General features: G+C 43.2%; 1 protein-coding gene across 1 annotated transcript in view; it reads right to left on the bottom strand.

The window, feature by feature from the left end:
* LOC107474185 (uncharacterized) overlaps positions 1–18787 on the bottom strand; it is a 21040-nt gene extending 2253 nt beyond the window's left edge. Inside the window, exon 1 of the mRNA XM_016093789.3 lies at positions 17769–18787. Within this exon, the coding sequence (XP_015949275.1) occupies positions 17769–18420 (652 nt within the window). The 5' untranslated portion in view covers positions 18421–18787. The remainder of the gene's footprint in view (positions 1–17768) is intronic.
* Positions 18788–19941: the final 1154 nt, after the last annotated feature.

Here is a 19941-nt window from a genome sequence, read left to right on the forward strand (position 1 = left end):
TGACGGGAGACACTTGATCGAAAGAATTTGAATCCTCTAAAGTTTGAATTTCACTTTAAAGAGTAAAGTGTGATCTTTCACTATTGATTTTATAGGTGAGACTAAAAATAAATATGAAAAAAAAACTATTCAAAAATAGAAGATCACATTTTACTCTCTAAAGTAAAATTTAAATTTTAGAGGATCTAAATCTTAACCGAAAAGCGCTTAGAATAAAAGCGCCTAAATATGTGACGCTTGCATTCTAGAAGCCTAGAACACGGAAGAGTTTTCAGCTCGAAAACGACAGACATAAAGGAGTTGCCTTAATTTCGAAAATAGATTTTTTTAAATTTTTTTATCATTTAGTAAAATATAATTTATCTTTTAAACAAGACAAAAAAATATGAATACATCAATTCAATTACAATTTTAGTCTTTATTATTTTATCTTTATCTTATCTTTAGTTGTTCTTATCTTATCTTTATTTGCTTTTATCTTTCATACGACAATGCTCTATATATAATTAGTTTTACCCTCATAATTTACAACACACTTCAATTCAATTCAATCAATCAACAATCAATAAAAAGTTCGCATTCTTTTCTTTTCCTATTCTTTCACAATTTTATCACTCCTCTTAATTTGTCTCCTCCATTGTAGTTTCCTTCTCCTACCTTATTAATTCCAAAATGAGTATTATATCTATCATCTTAATCGATATTCATCCTGAAATAAATGGTACTTGTGTAGTATGATATTCATTTGTAACTTTCTAGACAGAAAAAATAGAATGAAAGAGTAAGAGAAATAACTAAAAAATTAGTAGAAATACATGTAATAATCCCATTATCCAAGTCTCGGTTTTATAATTAGACTCTATTAATGATTAATCAAGTCATAAGTTGAATTTAAATTTTGGAGTTAAACTTTAGTTAGTTAGGTTTAACTCGACTTATCTTTGATCCGACTCTTTTAAAGTTGAATGGTCACTTTAGAGAAAAAAGTACATTATTAATCACCATTAAACTAAGATAGTGAAACTCACTGATAATAAATGTTATAAATTAAAAGATAATTAAAGTACCATTTTATCATTTTACTAACATTGTCACTTTAAAAGATATTTTCTACTCATCTTAGTTCACTTTTATCCAAGATGATGGTGTCCGAGTATATCCTCTCAACAGGATTAGGGTTTAGAGAGAGTAACTCCGTAGATACTCTGTAGGTACTCCTCAGAGTATGAGAGAACGAGAGAGAGGACGAGTGCGGTGGAGAAAAAATAGGGTGGCATAGAGTTAAGCACTCACGGAATGAAAAAGATCCGCAGATTTGGATCAAGAAGAGTATCAACGTTTCGAAAAAGAATCATGTACAATTTTTGTGGATAATTTACCGGAAGATAGTTTGAAGAAAAAGTTGTTTCACTTATTTAAGTGCACAGGTCGGATAAACGACATATATCTGTCGTGTAAGCAGAAGAATGGACGGATACGAAGAGAGGGAAACTGAAAGCAATACTAGTGATGGACCGAATGCGATTGCGGGTTAAAGAGATCTGTGTAGGAGATGCTAAGTATCGGAGACAGCTTGATGATAAGGCAAAACATGTTACAGAAGATGCCGCTAATACCAGATATCTTCAACAGAGTTTAATTGGCTATGGGAACCAATAAGTGACCATGGTGGCTGGTTTGAATAGCGTGAAGCAGACAGGAGAGGAAAGTAGAGTAGAATGCATCCCAAAGTTGGAGTTTGGTGTCCGTGCAAAATCACGGGAGATACCATTAAAGATGGGGTGGGACATGGTAGCGGAGATAGTGACACAGGCGGTACTGGCAGACAAATAGGGAATGGATAGAAGGGTCATTTCCCTCGAAGAATGGGATGAATGGCATACGAAAATTTTGGTAAATTTGAAAAAACAAGTAAGGGAAGCTCCTATAATTAGATCGACAGTTATGGGATTATATTTAATTGATGAAGACGCTGTTCCTAGGGGTAAGGGTCCCAATAACGTACATAAGCACACTAAAGAGAATATGTGTGATGTGGGCCAAAACCACATAAGCGCTCATGAGCTAGCTGATCCTAGAGGATGGGCGGGTCGAGTAACCCAACCCGGATGTGGTACACAAGATGTACTCCCGGGTAGGAGCGTGGTACCACGTGGGGATGGGAAGGGGATTGGAGTTTATCACACTCCTGTTGCTGCTACCGTAATGTGTGATGGTGACTTCATCGTATTGCGCTTTCACAAGGAGTTCTTGGCAGCTACTGTGGCTAGTGGTGTAGGGGATACGATGCATCAGACAGTGATGAGGAAGGATGGTCTTGGGTATCACGCAGCTGTGGTGGATAACGTGAATCACAATAGCGACGCGGAATATGGTGGAGGAGTGGTAGGAATGGAAGTTGGTCGGCAGAAGGTCAGTGGTAGTGCCAGCGGAGATGTTTGGAAAGCGATCGCTGCCAGGGTGAGTGACGAGTTTGATGTTGGCGGTGTTGCCGCTAATCCGCTCCGTGCCGTGAAGGAGCATGACGGTGTTGGAGGGCACAAGCTAGTGCCAATGGTGAAAACCTCTATGGTAATGAAGGTAAATAGCGTAGGGATGAATGATTTCTCTTGTGCGGGGATGCTTCATGTGGTCAACAACTCTGTCATTGATGGCGACAATCTATTGGACGGGGAGAAAGGGGGAAGAATAATAGGGAGCTTGAATGAAACTAATGCCATATCACATACGGTTCACGAAAGTCTCAATGAGAGTGTAAAGAAGAACACTGTTACAAGATTGGTAAGGGATGATGGAGTAGAGGAAGCAGATTCAGGGGGTGAGGACACTCTGAGGGAGGGAATATGCTTTGAAGAGGATGGGGCGGTCAGGAACTTGGAGAATATTGGAAATTCTGAAAAGGATGTAATCAATGATCAGAATATTGTGAAGCAAATAAAAAGTTGGGATGAAGACTTGGTTGAAAACAGAGTTGTTTGGGCCTTGGCAGTGGAATTAGGGGGTTGTCTCATATGACGAAGAAGACGACATTATAGCATCTCTTCAAGCTCAGAATGAAGTGCTTGCACAGAAACGAAGGAAAGCAAAGAAAAAAGGAGAAAGCAAGAAGGAGTCGGTCTAAAAACCGGAATAAGGTGTGTAATAATGTGCTTAAATGATTTATAGTTTTTGGAATGTGAGGGGTATTGGGGGTGATGGAAAAATGGGTATGGTTAAAAATGTTAAGAGAAAAAATAATGTGAATATACTAGGCTTGATAGAGACAAAGAAGAATGAAGTCACTAAATTTGACGTAGTGCAAAATTGGGAAAATGATGCAGTGAATTGGAAATATGTGGGTTCCGAAGGGGCTTCTGGAGGTCTATTGTTAATGTGGGACAAAATGATTTTTAAGTTGAGTAACTGTTATAAAGGGGAGAGGTGGCTGTGTGTGGAAGGGGTGTTGATGAGCAATAATTTTCATTGTGCGTTTTGTTTGGTGTATAGTGTGCATGTCAGGGAGGAGAAGTTAACTGTGGGAGGAATTGAGTTTTATTGCTTGAGTATGCCAGGTCCCCATTTGTTATATGAGTGATTTTAATGAGATTGTGAGAGTAGAAGAAAGAAAAGGAGCTAATGCTTTAACAACATCAGCGAAAGATTTTAGAGACTTGATATGGGATATGGAGTTAGTGGATTTAGAATTAAATGATCACAAATTTACATGGTTCAAAGGTCAATCTTGCAATCGTATTGATAGAGTCTTCGTTAGCCTGGAATGGCTTGAACAGTTTCCTGAGATACGACTTAAAGGTGAGCCAAGAGGTTTATTTGATCATTATCCTTTGATAGTGGAGGACAGTAGATTAAGAGGGGGGGTCAAGGCCATTTCGAAGTCTGAATTCATGGTTCACACATGACAGGCTTCTCAGAATGGTGAAGGAAGAATGGAGGGGTCTAGGTGAAGTTCAATTTACTGAAGAGTTGAAGGCTTTGACGATACCTTTGAGTAGATGGCACAAGAAGAAGTTTGGTGATATTGATTTGAAGGTACAGTAGTTGGAAGATGAAATCAGGAAGTTGGATTATTTTGCTAGTGATGGAGTTTATGATGGGACTATGGAGGCAAGAAGAAGAGCTCTAGTTAGCTTCTGTAAGCATTGGTATGTCAGGAAGAAAATCCATTGAAAGCAGACGTCAAGGTCCCGACATGCTAAGTATATAAATAAGAACACTAGATATTTTCATAATTTAGCCTCAGCAAGAAGAAGAAGTAATCGGATTGATGTGTTGGTGATAAGTGACAGATTAGTGAGGAATCAAGTCAGGAATAAGAGTGCAATAAGAGATTTTTACAAGAACTTGTATCGTCAGGAAGCGTCACCTTTGGTAGGTATTCGAGATGGCCTAGTTAACAAGATACAGGAAGAGGAGGCTACAGACTTAGAGAGGATGCCTTCGGTTGACGAAATAAAGGAAGCAGTTTGGGATTGCGAGTCGTCTAAGGCCCCTGGCTATGATGGCTACAATATAAACTTCATAAAGAAGTGTTGGGGGGAAATTGGTCCTGAGTTTACTGCAGCTGTCATGGATTTCTTCCAGTCAGCTGAGCTGCCAAGAGATTCTAATGTTACATGGGTGGCTCTGGCTCCGAAGTTTGTGGGAGCAAGGGAGATTAAAGATCTTCAGCCGATTAGCATTGTAAGGTGTGTGTATAAGGTCATTTCGAAGGTGTTGGTACGGAGACTGAGAAGGGTAATGCCGGACTTAGTAGGGGAGACTCAGAGTGTCTTTGTGCAAGGGAGGAAGATTCATGATGGGACTTTGATTACGTGTGAAACTGTGCAATGGTTGAAGTAAAGAAAGAAGAAATCGGCAATAATCAAACTAGACTTTCAAAAATCTTACGATAGAGCCAAGTGGAAGTTTGTGGATATTGTACTTTAGAAAATGGGCTTTGGAAAAAGATGGCGAGAGTGGATCAAAGAATGTGTATGCACGGCGACTATGTCGCTTTTGATAAATGTCTCACCTTCTAAGTCTTTTAAGATGGAACGGCGCTTACGACAAGGGGATCCTCTTTTTCGTTTTTTTTTGTTCTTGTTGTTGAGGTCCTTCATAGGATGGTAAGAGAGGCAGTAAGACATGGAAGGATCTCTCCTTTATTGGTTGGAAAAGACAATATTGAGTTGTCTTACTTGCAATTTGCGGATGACACAATATTTTTTTGCCCCCCGGAGGAAGAGATTGTTTGCAATTATAAGCGGCTTCTACGTGTTTTGAGATGATGTCTGACTTGAGAATTAACTTTGATAAATCTAGCTTGATTTTGGTTAATTGCGCGCGAGAGTGGTCACAAAGGATGTGTAGCTTGTTGGGGTATAAGGAAGCAATGTTGGTAGTCAAATATCTTGGTATTTCTTTGGGAGCGAATCCAAAATTGGTTAAGACATGAAAACCTATTATAGACAAAGTAGAAGAGAAATTAAATCTGTGAAAAGCCAAAACAATTAATAAAGCTGGTAAGCTGGTACTCATCAAATATGTGCTTAATAGTCTGCCAGTTTACTACCTTAGCTTATATAAAATGCCTAGAGCAGTAGCAAATAAGTTGATATCTTTGCAGAGGAGGTTCTTGTAGAGTAATGAGGACAGAAGGGATGGGGTGCCTTTGGTAAGTTGGGATATTGTGTAAGCTCCAAAACGCTTCGGGAGTTTGGGCGTGGGCGATGCAATGCTCTGGAATACAACATTGTTGTTCAAGTGGTGGTGACGATTTTCAAAGGAGGATTGCCCATTATGGAAGAAAATTGTGTGCTCCTATAATGACTTGAATCCAAATGTCCTTCTTTTTTGTCAGCCGGTTCCTAAAATAAAGGGTCCATGGAGGAACATTTGTCAGTTGCAGATAAGAGAACAGCAAGCGAGAGATAAGATGGTCAGAGGGTTATCATTAGAGTTAGGAGACGGTAGAAGAATTCGTTTCTGGGAAGATAATTGGCTACCATGTGGTGTTTTGCAGGATGTATTTCCGAGGCTTTTTTCAATTTTAAACCAAGTTGGATCTGTAATAGGGGATTGTGGGTTTTGGGATGGGTTGGAGTGGATATGAAACTTTCATTGGAGAAGGGTACTATTCCAATGGGAGTTAGAATTAGTTAACCAACTTCATGAAGTTCTACAATCTGTTAGGTTAACAAGTGAGAGGGAGGACAGAATAGTATAGAAATTTGATAGATCAGGAGTTACTCTACTAACTCATTTGTGCATGCTTTGCAAGCTGAGACTCTCTCGGAGGACATTACGAGTTATAGTTTCACTAGATTTATATGGAGAGGACTAGTACCACCAAGAGTTGAGCTATTCACCTAGTTTGTGTTAGTTGGGAAGGTCAATACTAAGGAAAGATTGATTAGATTGGGCATTATTGATCACAAGGATATGATTTGTGTTTTATGTAAAAAAGAGACTGAGAATGATTTCCACTTATTCATTAGCTGTGAGTTCACGTGGCAGGTGTGGTTTGCTTGGTTATATGCCTATAATAAACTTTGGTTTATTTCAGGAACCATTAAGCAACACTTTGAGAGCTGGATAGGAGCTCCTATGAGAAAAGACAAACGTAACAGGTGACTGGTTGACTTTTTTACTATCACTTGGAATACGTGGTTGGAAAGGAATGCTAGAATTTTCAGGAATCAAGAAACAAGCGTTACGGAAGTTATTACCAAGTTGATTAGGAGTTATAAAAAGTGGGTTGGCTTTGTTCCGTCTAGTTGTTGATGGTAATGTTAAAAATAACTACGATTTCTTATTTAGTGGTTGTATTGTAACTCTGAACTTTTTAAATGATCCACCTTACTGTGTTGAGCTTTTTATTTCAAAAAAAAAATTTAAAAATTCTTTATTCTGTTATGAACTTTTAAAATTGGAGGCACCAATTTTTTACTTGATAAATAATTTTAATACAAATGGGACACCACCATTTGTCTTACTTAATATTTTTTTAAAAAATAATCAAAAATCAAATTTTTTGATTTTATGTTTTTCGAATATTTTAAATTAAAATCATACTCTCTGAATTTATTTTTTATGAAATATTTTTTTTCAAATTCATAATATTAAAATTAGACCATCTAATTTAAAATTGTCTCTTTTCAATAACAACTAGGATGGTATAATTTATTTAATATCAATTTTAAAAAATAATTACTCCATACAAATAAAAAATATCCATGCTACTGATATCATCACACTACACACGTTTTATCCAATAAAAAAACATTATCCCACTATATTAAAGTCATACTTTTTTATAATCAAATCAATGGGAATTAGATTGCAGTGCCGATAATTCAACATTAGATAATGAAGTGCATGTTATAGGAGGCATAATCAAAATATTAGAACAATTTAGTGTTACTTAGGTACCTATAAATATAGGTGTGATATAACTATTTTTCACAAACTTCACTAAAAATGGCCTTGATTTTTCAAATTGCTAACAAAAGTGTTATCTAAATTAGTTAACAACAAAAATTTATTTTTAAAATATAACAAAAGTATTCAATTATTAGATATATATTTTCAAAAAAAATTTAAAAAGTAATTTTAATACAAATTTTCATAAAACATAATTATAAAAATAAAATATTTTTATTCTTAAAATTTAGTGAATAGCTTTTTTGAATTCTTTTGTAAATAAACAAAAATAATTTTAGAAATAAAATTTTTTCAAAAGATTGAATTTTGATTTATTCTTTTATATATTTTTTAAATGATTATTTAAATATTCTCGAAAAAATCGAAACAAACACATAAATAATTTGTTAAATAAGTCATTTGTTATTTCTAAAAAAAATGTATTTTTGTTGTTTCTTCTTATCATAAAAATATCGCAAACTAATTAAACAGAGGTTTTATCATAATTTTTTGGTGATTTATCCCATTTATAAATAATAAATAATATAAATTAAAGACGCATCTATCATAAAGATCATAAACATAAATAAATAAACAAGGAAAGAATGAGCAGCTAAGCCTACCAATTACCCTAAACGAAAGGTATAGTATAATATAATTAGGAATAAAGTATTAAATTGGTCTTTATATTTGGGTGTAATTTTATTTTAGTCTTTAAAATTTAAAATATTCTGTTCGGTTGGTTGGTTACCGAACGGTTCGAGTGGAGATTTGAGGTGGCAGGAACGCTTCGTCCGGAGCGATTGTGCTGGGATCGGATCTGCCGGGTAGCCGAACTCTCGTTGTGAAAGGAGGGGGTGTCACCTGCAAAGACACTCCGACGCTCTAGTCAGTTAGTGTGCAGGCGAGGGATAAGTTAGGTGGAATGTGTGACGTACCTTGGGGAGGGGTAGGACCCTCCCCTTATATACTATGTCAGAAGTCGGTCCCACGAGAGCAGAACCCACCTTCCTCGAAGTTTTCATGTACAGCTGTGGCGACCAGCTGTCCCGGACGCGTGTTCGGGGCGGATATGAGTGCGTCATCCGACCGTTCAGGTCAGGTGGTTAGTGGGTCGGGTCGGTCCAAGTTTCCTTTGGGCCAGGCCGTAACAGTGCCCCCAACGCGTCAGTAATAGTCGCGTGGGCTGTTGGTGGCGTGTTATCTCTGATCTCATGCGTTGTCGCCAAGTTGGCCGTCCGTGGGGGGCACGTGCCTCTTGCGCGCGTGCCTATTTGTTGCTGGGGTGATCATTCATCGCCTCGTTCTTCGTGCCAAGCATTAAATGCTCATAATGGGTTTAACCTTCGTGCAAAGACTAATATGTCCCTCGACTTTCGCGCTCCTTTTGGTGGTAGTTTTAAAACAGTTTTGTGATGCCTTTGGTATTCATTTGGCGTTTATCTCTTCATTTCCAATTCAGCTATCCCCATCTTCTTCTCCCTCAGCAATTCCAGGGCATTGTTCTTGCCTTCCTTTCGGATCTTTACCATAAGTACAGGTAATTGTGCGTCTTTTTTATCCTCTTTTGTTGTTCATGTTGTTTCTGCCGTTGCTTCCTTTTCATGCATGTTGTTTGGTTAGCTTTGCATGATGGTTGATCTTAGGTCTTAAGTAGGTGTGTTAGGGGAAGGCTGCCATTCTAGGGTAGGTTTTGTTTGGGTCTTAGCTTTTAGCCGAGTTTAGTCTTAGTTGCTGAATAGGTTGAGTGTGGCTTCTGCGTTCACTCCGAGTACCCGACCTCTTAGACTGACTAGATGGTGTCCCCATGTAGGTATGGCTCACATCGCCTCCCGGGCTTCCCCTTCTCCCGCGGCGTACAAGCCCTACGCCTGGGTGGTTTCTGACCTGAGGGACTCTCCCAATCAAATGGGCGAGGAGGAGCTCACCGAGTTCCGTCAAAACGAGTACTTATGCGGTGGTACCGACGAGGAGTCTAACTACGACGTCTACGTCCCAGCTCCCCACGAGCGTTTATACGAGATCAACTTCAGTGCTCCCCGAGTTGCTGACTAGATTTGGTTCTATAAATCCATGTTTACTCAAGTGGGGGTTCGTATTCCTTTCTCCGTCTTTCAAATGGCGCTTCTGGGCTGGGTTTCCGTGGCACCGTCGCAGCTGCATCCAAACAGTTGGGCCTCAATCCACTGTTTCGAGATGGTTTGTGAATATCTCGAGCTGTCGGTGTCTGTAGATGTTTTCCTTTTCTTTTTCAACCTTACAAACCCTTCGAAGGAAGGGAAACATAAGAAGGGGTTCATGTCCTTCCGATCTGCCCAAGGTCGGAGGATTTTTGGCTTGTTTGAGAACTCCTACCACGGGTTCAAAGATAAGTATTTTAAGGTGCGCCCCGTCAAAGGTCGTCATCCTTTCTGGCTATCGTTAGAGGGGAAACGCCTCATCCCGACATATTGGAGCTTCGGGGCGGGGTCCAATGCCTTTATTAAAGTATCCTATAAGGGTATGTCCGTCGTGGACAAGAAGATTGCCGACGTGTTATTGGCAGTCTTCGGGAGGAATCATGTGAATCCTCACCTCCTCATGGGTGATCGGGAAGTCGGTTAGAACTATATTTGTGAGCAGTTTTAACTTGAGCTTTACTTTTTGTTTCTTGCTTTTTTCAATATTCAATTGCGACTAAACGATCTTCCTTTCCTATTACAGTGGGGATGTCTGCCGAGGTGACGGGTCTCTCAGACTTGTTCCAGACCTTTTTATGTGCAAGTGACGATGAAGCGGCCAATGAGAAGTCGACTGCACCCCCAGAGGACAAGAGCAAGGCCACTTCCGAGCAGGGGGTCGTGGCCGATGTGGTCGGGACCTCGGTTTAGGGTGCATTGGCTCGCGACGACAAAGAGGTGCGCGTTACCCCTTTTCACGAAGTGGTCGGCACTGGGGGTTCGACGTCCAACCCAGTGGCCGACGATGATGTGGAAGAGGTGCCCAGCCTCAAAAGGAGGAAAATGTCCAGCAGTCCTGAGGGGGTTCTTACTGTGATGGAGAAAAATTTTGACGTCGGGAATTTCATAGACGCTCAGTTGATTCCCGGTACTGAAGAGCATTTTCACGAGTCATCTCTTGCCAGGCAAGCGAGGTGGATGTACCGTACCCTCCTGCGTGGCGCAGTGATAGCTCGGAAGGCCGAGTTTGAGCTGTCCGGGATGAAATCTCTCCGTAGAAGGTTGGAATCTGCTGGGAAAGCTAATAATGATTTAAAACGCGAAGTTGAGACCCTTCGGGAGCAACTTGCCCAGTCTAATGAGAAGCTTGAGGCTGCCGAGAAGAGAGCCTCCACTGCCGAGAAAAAATTGGAGGAGTCTGATGCCACCATTGCTCGGCTTGTCGAGCGGGAAATGTCTTTAGAAGGTCAGGTCGGTGTGGCTCAGGGGCGGGTGATCGCGCTGGAGAAAGAGCGCGATGAGGCCGTTTCGTCGAAGGAGGCTGTCGAAGCTGATCTTGCTGGGTTGAAGACAAAGTATAAAGAAGTCGTTAAGCAGGGGAAAGGTGCGATACTGGCGACTGAGGATGCCCTTAAGGCTCAGGTCAAAATCGTTGCCCTTGACTTCGACACGTCAGCAATTGGTGTCTTCAAGATGATCAAAGATGGCAAGATTGTTGACATGTCTAGGAAATGATTTCTTATGTTTTATGTAACTTCATGAAACTCTTTGCCAGCTGTTTTGTTTAACTCTCGTGAACAATGGTTTTTTGGGTCGTTTGCCCGTCTTATTATAGTTAATACTTTCCTGTTCGTCTGGTTGTGTCGCCGTTTATATTTGTCGTTATTGGTTTGTTGTTCGCACTAGTTTTACCGCATTGATGGTATTCTGGCTGAGCCAGGTCGTGGCTTTTTAGTGTAGCCATTTTGTTGTTGTGGTAGTTGACGGGCTCCCGGGGTGATCAGTCCCGGGGCCGCGTATTATCGTCGCGTTGTGCAGAGTTCATTTGCGCACTGGGTTGTCCAAGAAAAACAAAACAAAACTTGACAAGTATATTTTAGTCGGTAATTGCACAAAAGGGGTCTATAAGCCATAGCAAAAAGTACAATTTCATGGATTGACTACTTAGCTCGTTTGGTCGGTAAATCGTCACGCGTGCTAGGAGTAAAACCTTCTCAAGTTGCTCGCATTCCACGTTCTTGGGATCTCTTTGCCATTGAGCCTTTCCAACTTGAAGGCGCCTTTGCCAATCACCTTTTTAACTCTGTAGGGACCTTCCCAGTTTGCCGTCAGTTTGCCCTCTCCCGGGGTCGGTAAGCTGATATCGTTACGCCTTAGGACGAGGTCGTTTGGTTCAAACTCTCTTCTGAGTACTTTGGTGTTGTAGCGCAGGGCCATTCTTTGCTTCAGCGTTGTTTCCGTCAGGTGGGTCATCTCTCTGGCTTCATCTATTAGGTCCTTCTCCACAGCTTCCCCCACTCCCTTCAAAAGTAGTCGTGGGCTCGGTTCCCCAATTTTCACAGGTATTACCGCGTCCAGCCCGTATGTTAGTCGGAAGGGGGTCTCCCCGGTGGATGACTTCTCAGTTGTACGGTAGGACCAGAGGACCGAGGCGAGCTCGTCGGCCCAAGCACCTTTTTTATCATCCAGCCGCTTCTTAAGTCCTAACAGGATGATCTTGTTTGCAGACTCAACCTGTCCGTTTGTTTGGGGGTGTCCACTGAGGAGAACTTCTGTCTTATACCCAGGCCGGTGAGGAACTCCGTGAACTTCTTGTCGGTAAATTGTGTCCCGTTGTCCGAGATAACGACCTCCGGGATACCGAACCGTGTTATCACTTGCCTCCACATGAACTTCCTGTAATTGGATGAGGATATGCTGGCCAGCGGCTCGGCCTCTATCCATTTGGTATAGTAGTCAATGGCGACTATGAGGTACTTGACTTGTCCTGGACCAACCAGGAAGGGCCCCAAGAGGTCGACTCCCCATTGTGAGAATGGCCGGGAAGACGTTAACAAGCTTAGCTCAGAGGCCGGTGCTTTGTGAAAATTGGCGTTCTCTTGACACTTGACGCACTTTCTAACGAATTCTTTAGAGTCTGCCATCATTGATGGCCAATAGTATCCAGCTCGGATTAATTTTCTTGCTAGGGCTTTGCCCCCTATGTGATGGCCGCAACACCCTTCATGGACTTCCCTGAGGACGTAGTCCGTTTGGTCGGGGTGTAGGCATTTCAATAAGGGCTGGTTGAGTCCTTTCCTGAACAGTTGACCCTGGATGATCGCGTACTTGGCTGCTTTCCTTCTCAGTTTCTTAGCATCTTTTTCGTCGTCGGGGAGTTTGCCGTTTTCTAAGAAGCTGGTGATGGGGTCTAACCATGAGGGGCTTAGCCTTGACAGGTGGAGAGTGACTGCTGGCTCCCTCATCATGCCTTGGATGAGAGATCGGTTGCCTTCTCCCGGTTTTGAGCTAGCCAGTTTTGATAGGAGATCTGCCCGTGTGTTCCTTTCTCTTAGGACGTGGTGGATCGTGACCTCCTCAAACTTCTGGCTCAAATCCTTGACTTTCTCCAAGTACTTTTGTAGTAGCGAGTCTCTGGCTTGGTAGCTCCTGTTTACTTGGGAGGTGACGACTTGTAAATCGCTGCATATTTCCAACCTTGTCGCTCCAACTTCCGTTGCTAGGGCTAAGCCCCCTATGAGGGCTTCGTATTCTGCTTGGTTGTTCGAGAGGGGGAATTCGAACTTGATCGATTGCTCGTACACGACCCCGGCTGGGCTTTCCAGGATGATCCCGGCACCCCCGGACGTCTGATTGGAGGCTCCGTCCACGTGGAGCCTCCACCGTGTGCCTGTCTCTTCGGTTGGATCTCCCGTCACTTCTACCAGGAAGTCTGCCATCGCTTGCGCCTTGATCGCTTGCCGGGGTTCGTATCGTATGTTATATTGGGAGAGTTCAATGGACCAAGTCATCATCCTTCCCGCCAAATCGGGTTTTTGGAGTACTTGTCGGATTCCTTAGTCCGTCCTTACGACAATCTGGTGACTTTGGAAGTATTGTTTTAATCTCCACGAAGAGGTCAAGAATGCCAGAGCTAGCTTTTCCAGTTTGCTGTACCTTAATTCCGCCCCTTGTAGGGCTCTGCTCACGAAATAGACTGGCTGTTGAGCCCTTCCTTCTTCTCGTATCAAAACCGTGGCCAGGGCTTCTCCTGTTATGGCGAGGTATAGGTATAACGGTTCCCCGGCCTTTGGCTTTCCGAGCACAGGGGGTGTTGCTAGGATTTCCTTGAAGTGTCTAAAGGCTTCCTCGCACGCGGGCGTCCATTCAAATGCTATCCCTTTCCTCATGAGGTTAAAAAAAGGTAAGGCTTTTGTTGCCGAAGCTCCGAGAAAACAGGATAACGAGGTCAGTCGGCCTGCCAATCTCTGGACGTCCTTGACACAACCTGGACTCTTCATTTGGAGTATCGCTTGGCATTTCTCAAGGTTGGCTTCTACCTCCCTTTGGGTTATCATGAATCCTAGGAACTTTTTAGCTTCCATGGTGAAGGCACATTTGAGGGGATTGAGCCTCATACCGTGTTGTCGGAGAGACGCGAACACATTTGCCAGGTCATTCAGGAGGTCGTCGGGTCACGCAGTCTTCACGAGGATGTCGTCCACATAGACTTCCACTGTCTTGCCTATGAGGTCGCAAAATATTTTGTTCATCAGCCTTTGGTATGTTGCCCCTGCGTTTTTTCGGCCGAATGGCATCACCCTGTAACAAAAGGTTCCCCCAGGCGTTATAAATGCTGTCTTGTCCTCGTCGGGTCGGTGCATCGGTATCTGATTATAGCCGGAGTAGGCATCCATGAAGCTCAAATATCGGTAGCCCACCGCCGCGTCGACGAGTGCATCTATATTGGGGAGGGGGAAACAATCTTTAGGGCATGCCTTGTTGAGGTCGGAGTAGTCTACGCACATTCTCCATTTGCCGCTGTGCTTTTTTACCAGAACTACATTCGAAAGCCAGGTCGAGTAGTCTAGTTCCCGTATGAAACCTGCTTCTAGGAGGCTGGTCGTCTACCTGGCCACCTCCTCTGCCCTCTCCCGCGACATTTTTCTCCTCCTCTGGGCTACCGGGCGGGCTTCCGATTTGACGGCTAGGCGGTGTGACATGACTTTGGGGTCTATGCCCGGCATGTCGGCCGGTGTCCAGGCGAACAAATTCCCATTGGCCCTGATCATTTCTACCAGAGGCTCTTTCAATTCATGTGGAAGGTTTCTATTGACAAACGTGAACTTTTCCTCCATGTCACTGACCCTGAACTTTTCCAGGTCCCCCTCTGGTTCTGGTCTGGGCTTGTCGTCAACCCTGGCATCTAGGTCAGCTAGGAACACCTCCGACGCCTCTTTAGATTTCTTCCTTAGGGAGAGGCTGGCGTTGTCGCAAGCGACTGGTAGTAGTAGCTTTGTGTTGATTATCGCTTCAACATCGTTAATCGTCTTCCTCCCCAAGATGATGTTGTAGGTCGTGGAATCTCGGAGAACTACGAACTCAGCCATTGCCGATCTTCGGCCTTGAGCCTGTCCCACAGAAATCAGCAGAGATATCACTCCGTCTGGCTTGATGAAGTTGTCGCCTAACCCAATGACCCCGTGCTGGTGAGTCGACAGGTCGGCGTCCCTTAATCCTAGTGCGTCGAACACGTTGCTAAACATATTGTTCGAGTCTGCCCCCGTGTCGACAAGGATTCATTTGACGAGGCCGGTTCCCACTCTGGCCGTGATGACCATGGGTGGGTTTTCAGGGGCCTCGTCGAACCACTGATCTTCAGGGCCGAAAGAGATAGATGGGGGCTTCTTAGAGCTTCGCATCGGCGAGGAGGAGACCGTCAGGACCTTGTCGTCTTTCTTGTGCGCCGATCTCGACCTTGGTGTAGTGTTTTTGGCGGTTACTACGTTTATCACGGTGAGACCGTGGTCTTTGTCTTCTGGCTCTTGTAACCGCTTTGCCGACCGGGTCTTGCCTTCCTCGTCTTGGTCGCGATGTCGCCTCCTCGGCTCCCTTATAAGATGGGAGAATTCTGTTAGTTTACCATCCCTTATCGCTTGCTCTAGTGCATCCTTCAGGTTAAAGCAGTCATGTGTTTGGTGCCCATAGCCCTTGTGGTAGTCACAGTAGAGGCTCTTGTTTCCCCCCGTACGGTTCTTGAGTGGTCGGGGCTTCGACAAGATTCCTTTCTCGGCTATTTGCTGGTAAACTTCCATGATGGGGAGAGTGAGTGGAGTGTAGTTGGTGAATTTCCCGATCCGGAAAAACAGTCTAGGTGCCTTGCTCGGCCCTCCCTCTCTGGCTTGTTCTTTCTGTCTCTCTTCGTTACCTTGTTGCCTAAGTTGATTGTAACCGGAGTGTCGTTTATTGGCAGCCACGACTTGGCTAACTTCCTCGTCATTTATGTATTCCTTAGCTACCGTTTGGATCTCGTGCATCGTCCAAACCGGTTTCGTGGTGAGGTGTTTTCGGAAGTCCTCGTTGAGGAGGCCGTTCGTCAGACAGAGGCTGACCACCGAGTCGGTTAGGCCGTCAATTTCTAAGCATTTGTCGTTGAACCGGTCCAGGTATTTTCTAGTCGGCTCCCCGGGCCTTTGGGTTATCCCAAGAAAGTTGATCGGGTGCTTTGCCTTTGCTATTCGTGTTGTGAATTGAGCTAAGAAGGCACGCCTGATGTCCGAAAACCCATAGATGGATCCCTGCGGGAGGCCGTTAAACCATCGGATCGCAGGTCCTGCCAAGGTGACCGGAAAGGCCCGGCACCTCACCTCGTCTCCTACTCCCTCCAGATTCATTCTAGCCTCGAAGGCCGTGAGGTGTTCCAGAGGGTCTTGGGTTCCATCGTACCTCATGTCCGTTGGTTTGTCGAAGTGCTTCGGCAACCGGATCTCAAGGATGGATCGATGGAACGGGGTGGCGCCCATTATCACGGGTCGCCGTGTCCTCACAGGCCTCCCTTCTCCGTCTTCGCGATCTCGTCTCGTGGGGCGCGTTTCCTTGCCTCGGGAGTAGATGATTGTGTCGTTTCGTCTTCTCGGGATAGGCGAATCTTCTCAGGTGCTTTCCGCTTCCGTTCTGGAAGCGGAGGCGTGCTGGGGGCGACTCCGGTGGAAATCTCTCTCCCGGCTTTCGGGGGACGGAGAGTAGCTAGGATCGGTGGTTCGTCGATCATGCTCCTGATCGGCTAGTTGTCGTTCCAGGTTCTGGACCCTATGGCGTCGCTCTTGCATTATTCTGGCGCTGTCACCGCCAGTTCCTCCGAAGGGTCGCGTCTCTCGCGTCCTTGTGCGTGGTTCGGTGCGTTGTCGGGGGCACCTTCGTCGCCCTCCCGGCGAGGCGACAGAGGCTGCCCCCTTTGCGCCGGCTGTTCGGCCTTGGTCTCCAAAGCCCGGCACGACGTCCATTTAGGCGTCCCCACAGACGGCGCCAATGTTCGGTTGGTTGGTTACCGGACGGTTCGGGTGGAGATTTGAGGTGGTGAGAACGCTTCGTTTGGAGCGATTGTGCTGGGATCGGATCTGCCGGGTAGCCGAACTGTCGTTGTGAAAGGAGGGGGTGTCACCTGCAAAGACACTCCGACGCTCTAGTCAATTAGTGTGCAGGCGAGGGATAGGTTAGGTGGAATATGTGACGTACCTTGGAGGAGGGGTAGGACCCTCCCCTTATATACTATGTCAGAAGTGGGTCCCACGAGGGCAGAACCCACCTTCCTCGAAGTTTCCCTGTACAGCTGTGGCGACCAGCTGTCCCGGACGCGTGTTCGGGCCGGATATGAGTGCGTCATCTGACCGTTCAGGTCGGGTGGTTAGTGGGTCGGATCGGCCCAAGTTCCCTTTGGGCCAGGCCGTAACATATTCTATTTGAATTCAAGTAAGTTTCAGTTAGTTTCAATATAGTTTCACTATGAGGTCAAAGTTAAATAATTAACGAAATATTTTACATGGTAACAGTATAAGAACAAGGTCAATAATCTAGAGAATAAGTACAAATTCTAGAACACAAAATTAATTGTGTATGCATCAATATATTTATTTATTATTTTTAATAAAATATTTTTTTATAAAAATAAAAAAATAATAACTAAATGTATTGATGCATTCACAGTTAATTTTATACTTTTAGAATTTGTATCGATCTTATTCTTGTACTACTGTCATATAAGACTTTGAGTTAATTATTTAACTCTAACTTCACTCCTCTCATGTGGAACTATATTAAAATTAAATAAAATTTTTTTAAATTTAAATAAAATATAAAACACTTTAAATCTTAAAAAATAATACAAAATTATACCAAAAATAAAAGATCAATTTAATATTTTACCATATATTTAGTTATTTAGTACTATACCTCGATCGGCACTATCAAAGATGGGAAAAAGGACTCTCTCCTCCATCTGGGCGTGCTCCATCATCACCTCCAACAACAGACAGTAGCTCTTCGAAAACTTCCTCACCTCCATCCTCCAACTCCCCACCTTCGGATCAACGGCTCTCCTCCCTCCACGTCTCGCCAGATCCTCCGCCCACCTCACCATCCTCTCCAGATGCCACGTCATGCTCTTGTGCTGCATCTTCGTCATCCTCACTATCAACGACGTCGTTTCCAACTCACCCTTGCTTACCACTGCCGCCATTGCTGTTGGCGCATATGCCTGTGGCGGCGTTGATGACAGCCCAGGGAACCGCGAGTCTATAAACCTCAGTAGTGCGTCGCGGGAGCCCGTCACGCCTTCGGATCTCACCTGGATCGTCGTCGTGATCTCGTTGTCTGTGCAGTCAGGTACTCTGCTACGCGCCGCCGTCGACGTTGTCGATGCCGGAGGCAAGAACCTTCTGTCGGAGGGGATGGAATTTGTTGAAACGGATGCCAACCGAACATATGCGTTGAGAATGCTCTCCGGCGAGCCGCGTAATCGAACCGCATGGTACAATGTTGAGCCTTCGTGGGGTACGATCTCCGCCGTTAATTTTTCCGACCTCCTTAAACAGTTTCCCATCATAGAAGAGGGAAAACGAGAAGGAAAAAAAAAATAAACCGTCAAGAGCTGGACGAGAATGAGGGTGTAAATTTGCAATTAACGAAAATTATGGGGAAGGAAAATAGCGAAGTGTGTTAGATTAGAACGACAGGTGTGTTGAGAGAAACATCATTTTAGCAGAAGTAAAGAGTGAAAAGGAAAATCGTTGAAATCTTAGAAACCGGGATTAAACGGGAAAGGGACAAGTTGATTGGATTCTTCAAAGATAAAATGAAAAGTGTGGGACTAGCTTGGAGTGGGTTCGGTGGCTTGCAAGAGAAGCGAGGAATCGGGAACGTGCTGTGACACTGTTTTGCGGTGGCATGGTGCTTTTAGTAGTTCGGGTAGATGGAAAGTATATTTCCATTTACTTTCTTGGACCAACGCCATTTGACAAATCTCCAAGTTGCAACATGCCTCGGGGTAATAGAAATTTAGAATAGGAATTAGGATAGGATAGTAAATTCGGAGTACTTGCAAAAGTAAAATAATATACTAGCTCTTCGGGCCATTGTAATTTTGGTTTTAAAATTGTTTCCGATTTTTTTCTCTTTTTGGTTAATTTCTAACTAATGAAAAATGGTCTGTATTTAATAAGTACATTCATCTTGAGTATTTGTGATGTACACAAATTAATAATTTTAAGTATGATTTTATATATGGCACAAATATTTTTAAAATTTATTTAGTGTAATTTTAGTGTCTTTATTTTATAATTCCTTCGTTATACTCTCCTTTCTTTTCACAGGATTACCATCTCTATTTCTCTATGATTTTTGTCGTCGCCGTCCAGTCTAACAATAATCATTGCCATTCTCAATCTCTCTCAACGTCGTTCTTAGCCTCTCTCTTCATTCTCAACCTCATAGCGTCTCTTTGTCATTGTTGTGGCACCCGCATCTTTTCGTCGACTTTTAATTCGTCGTCGTTCTCACTCTTCAGTGGCATCATCCTTAATAGACAGTAACAATATAATTTTCAGGGAGTTAGTGCTGTTGTCAGCGCCGTGCCATTGTAGTGTTCTATCTCTCCCTTCATTGCTGCACTTCTAAAGTTTCAATAGAACTTGAATTTGCTTCATTGATTTCATTCAATTTTTTTTCTATTTATATTTTTTTCAGTTTTATTGTATGAATTTGTTTCATTGATTTTATTCAATTGTTTTTATTTTGTTTATGTATTTGTTTGATTTTTTTAGTTCTGTTTATGAAGATTAAAAAATTTCTATTTTTCTCATTCTATTTTCAGGTTCGGGTTACCACTAGATGATTGATAGATTGATCGTTATTTATTGCCCTAAAATCATGTATACCATTGTAGCATCAATAGTAACAAATGGAAATCATTGTGACATTAGTTAAGTGGGTGTTGTATTCAATTTTCGAAGAATCAATTATCATCTGCCAATCCTTATGTAAACTCTTGATCTATTTTGTAATCGAATTTACCAATTTTTGGAGTGGTGATATACAACACAACTGTTGTAGTTTTAGTATCTCAAGA

This window comes from Arachis duranensis, chromosome 2, assembly GCF_000817695.3.
Source record: "Arachis duranensis cultivar V14167 chromosome 2, aradu.V14167.gnm2.J7QH, whole genome shotgun sequence".
NCBI classification, from domain to species: Eukaryota; Viridiplantae; Streptophyta; class Magnoliopsida; order Fabales; family Fabaceae; genus Arachis; species Arachis duranensis.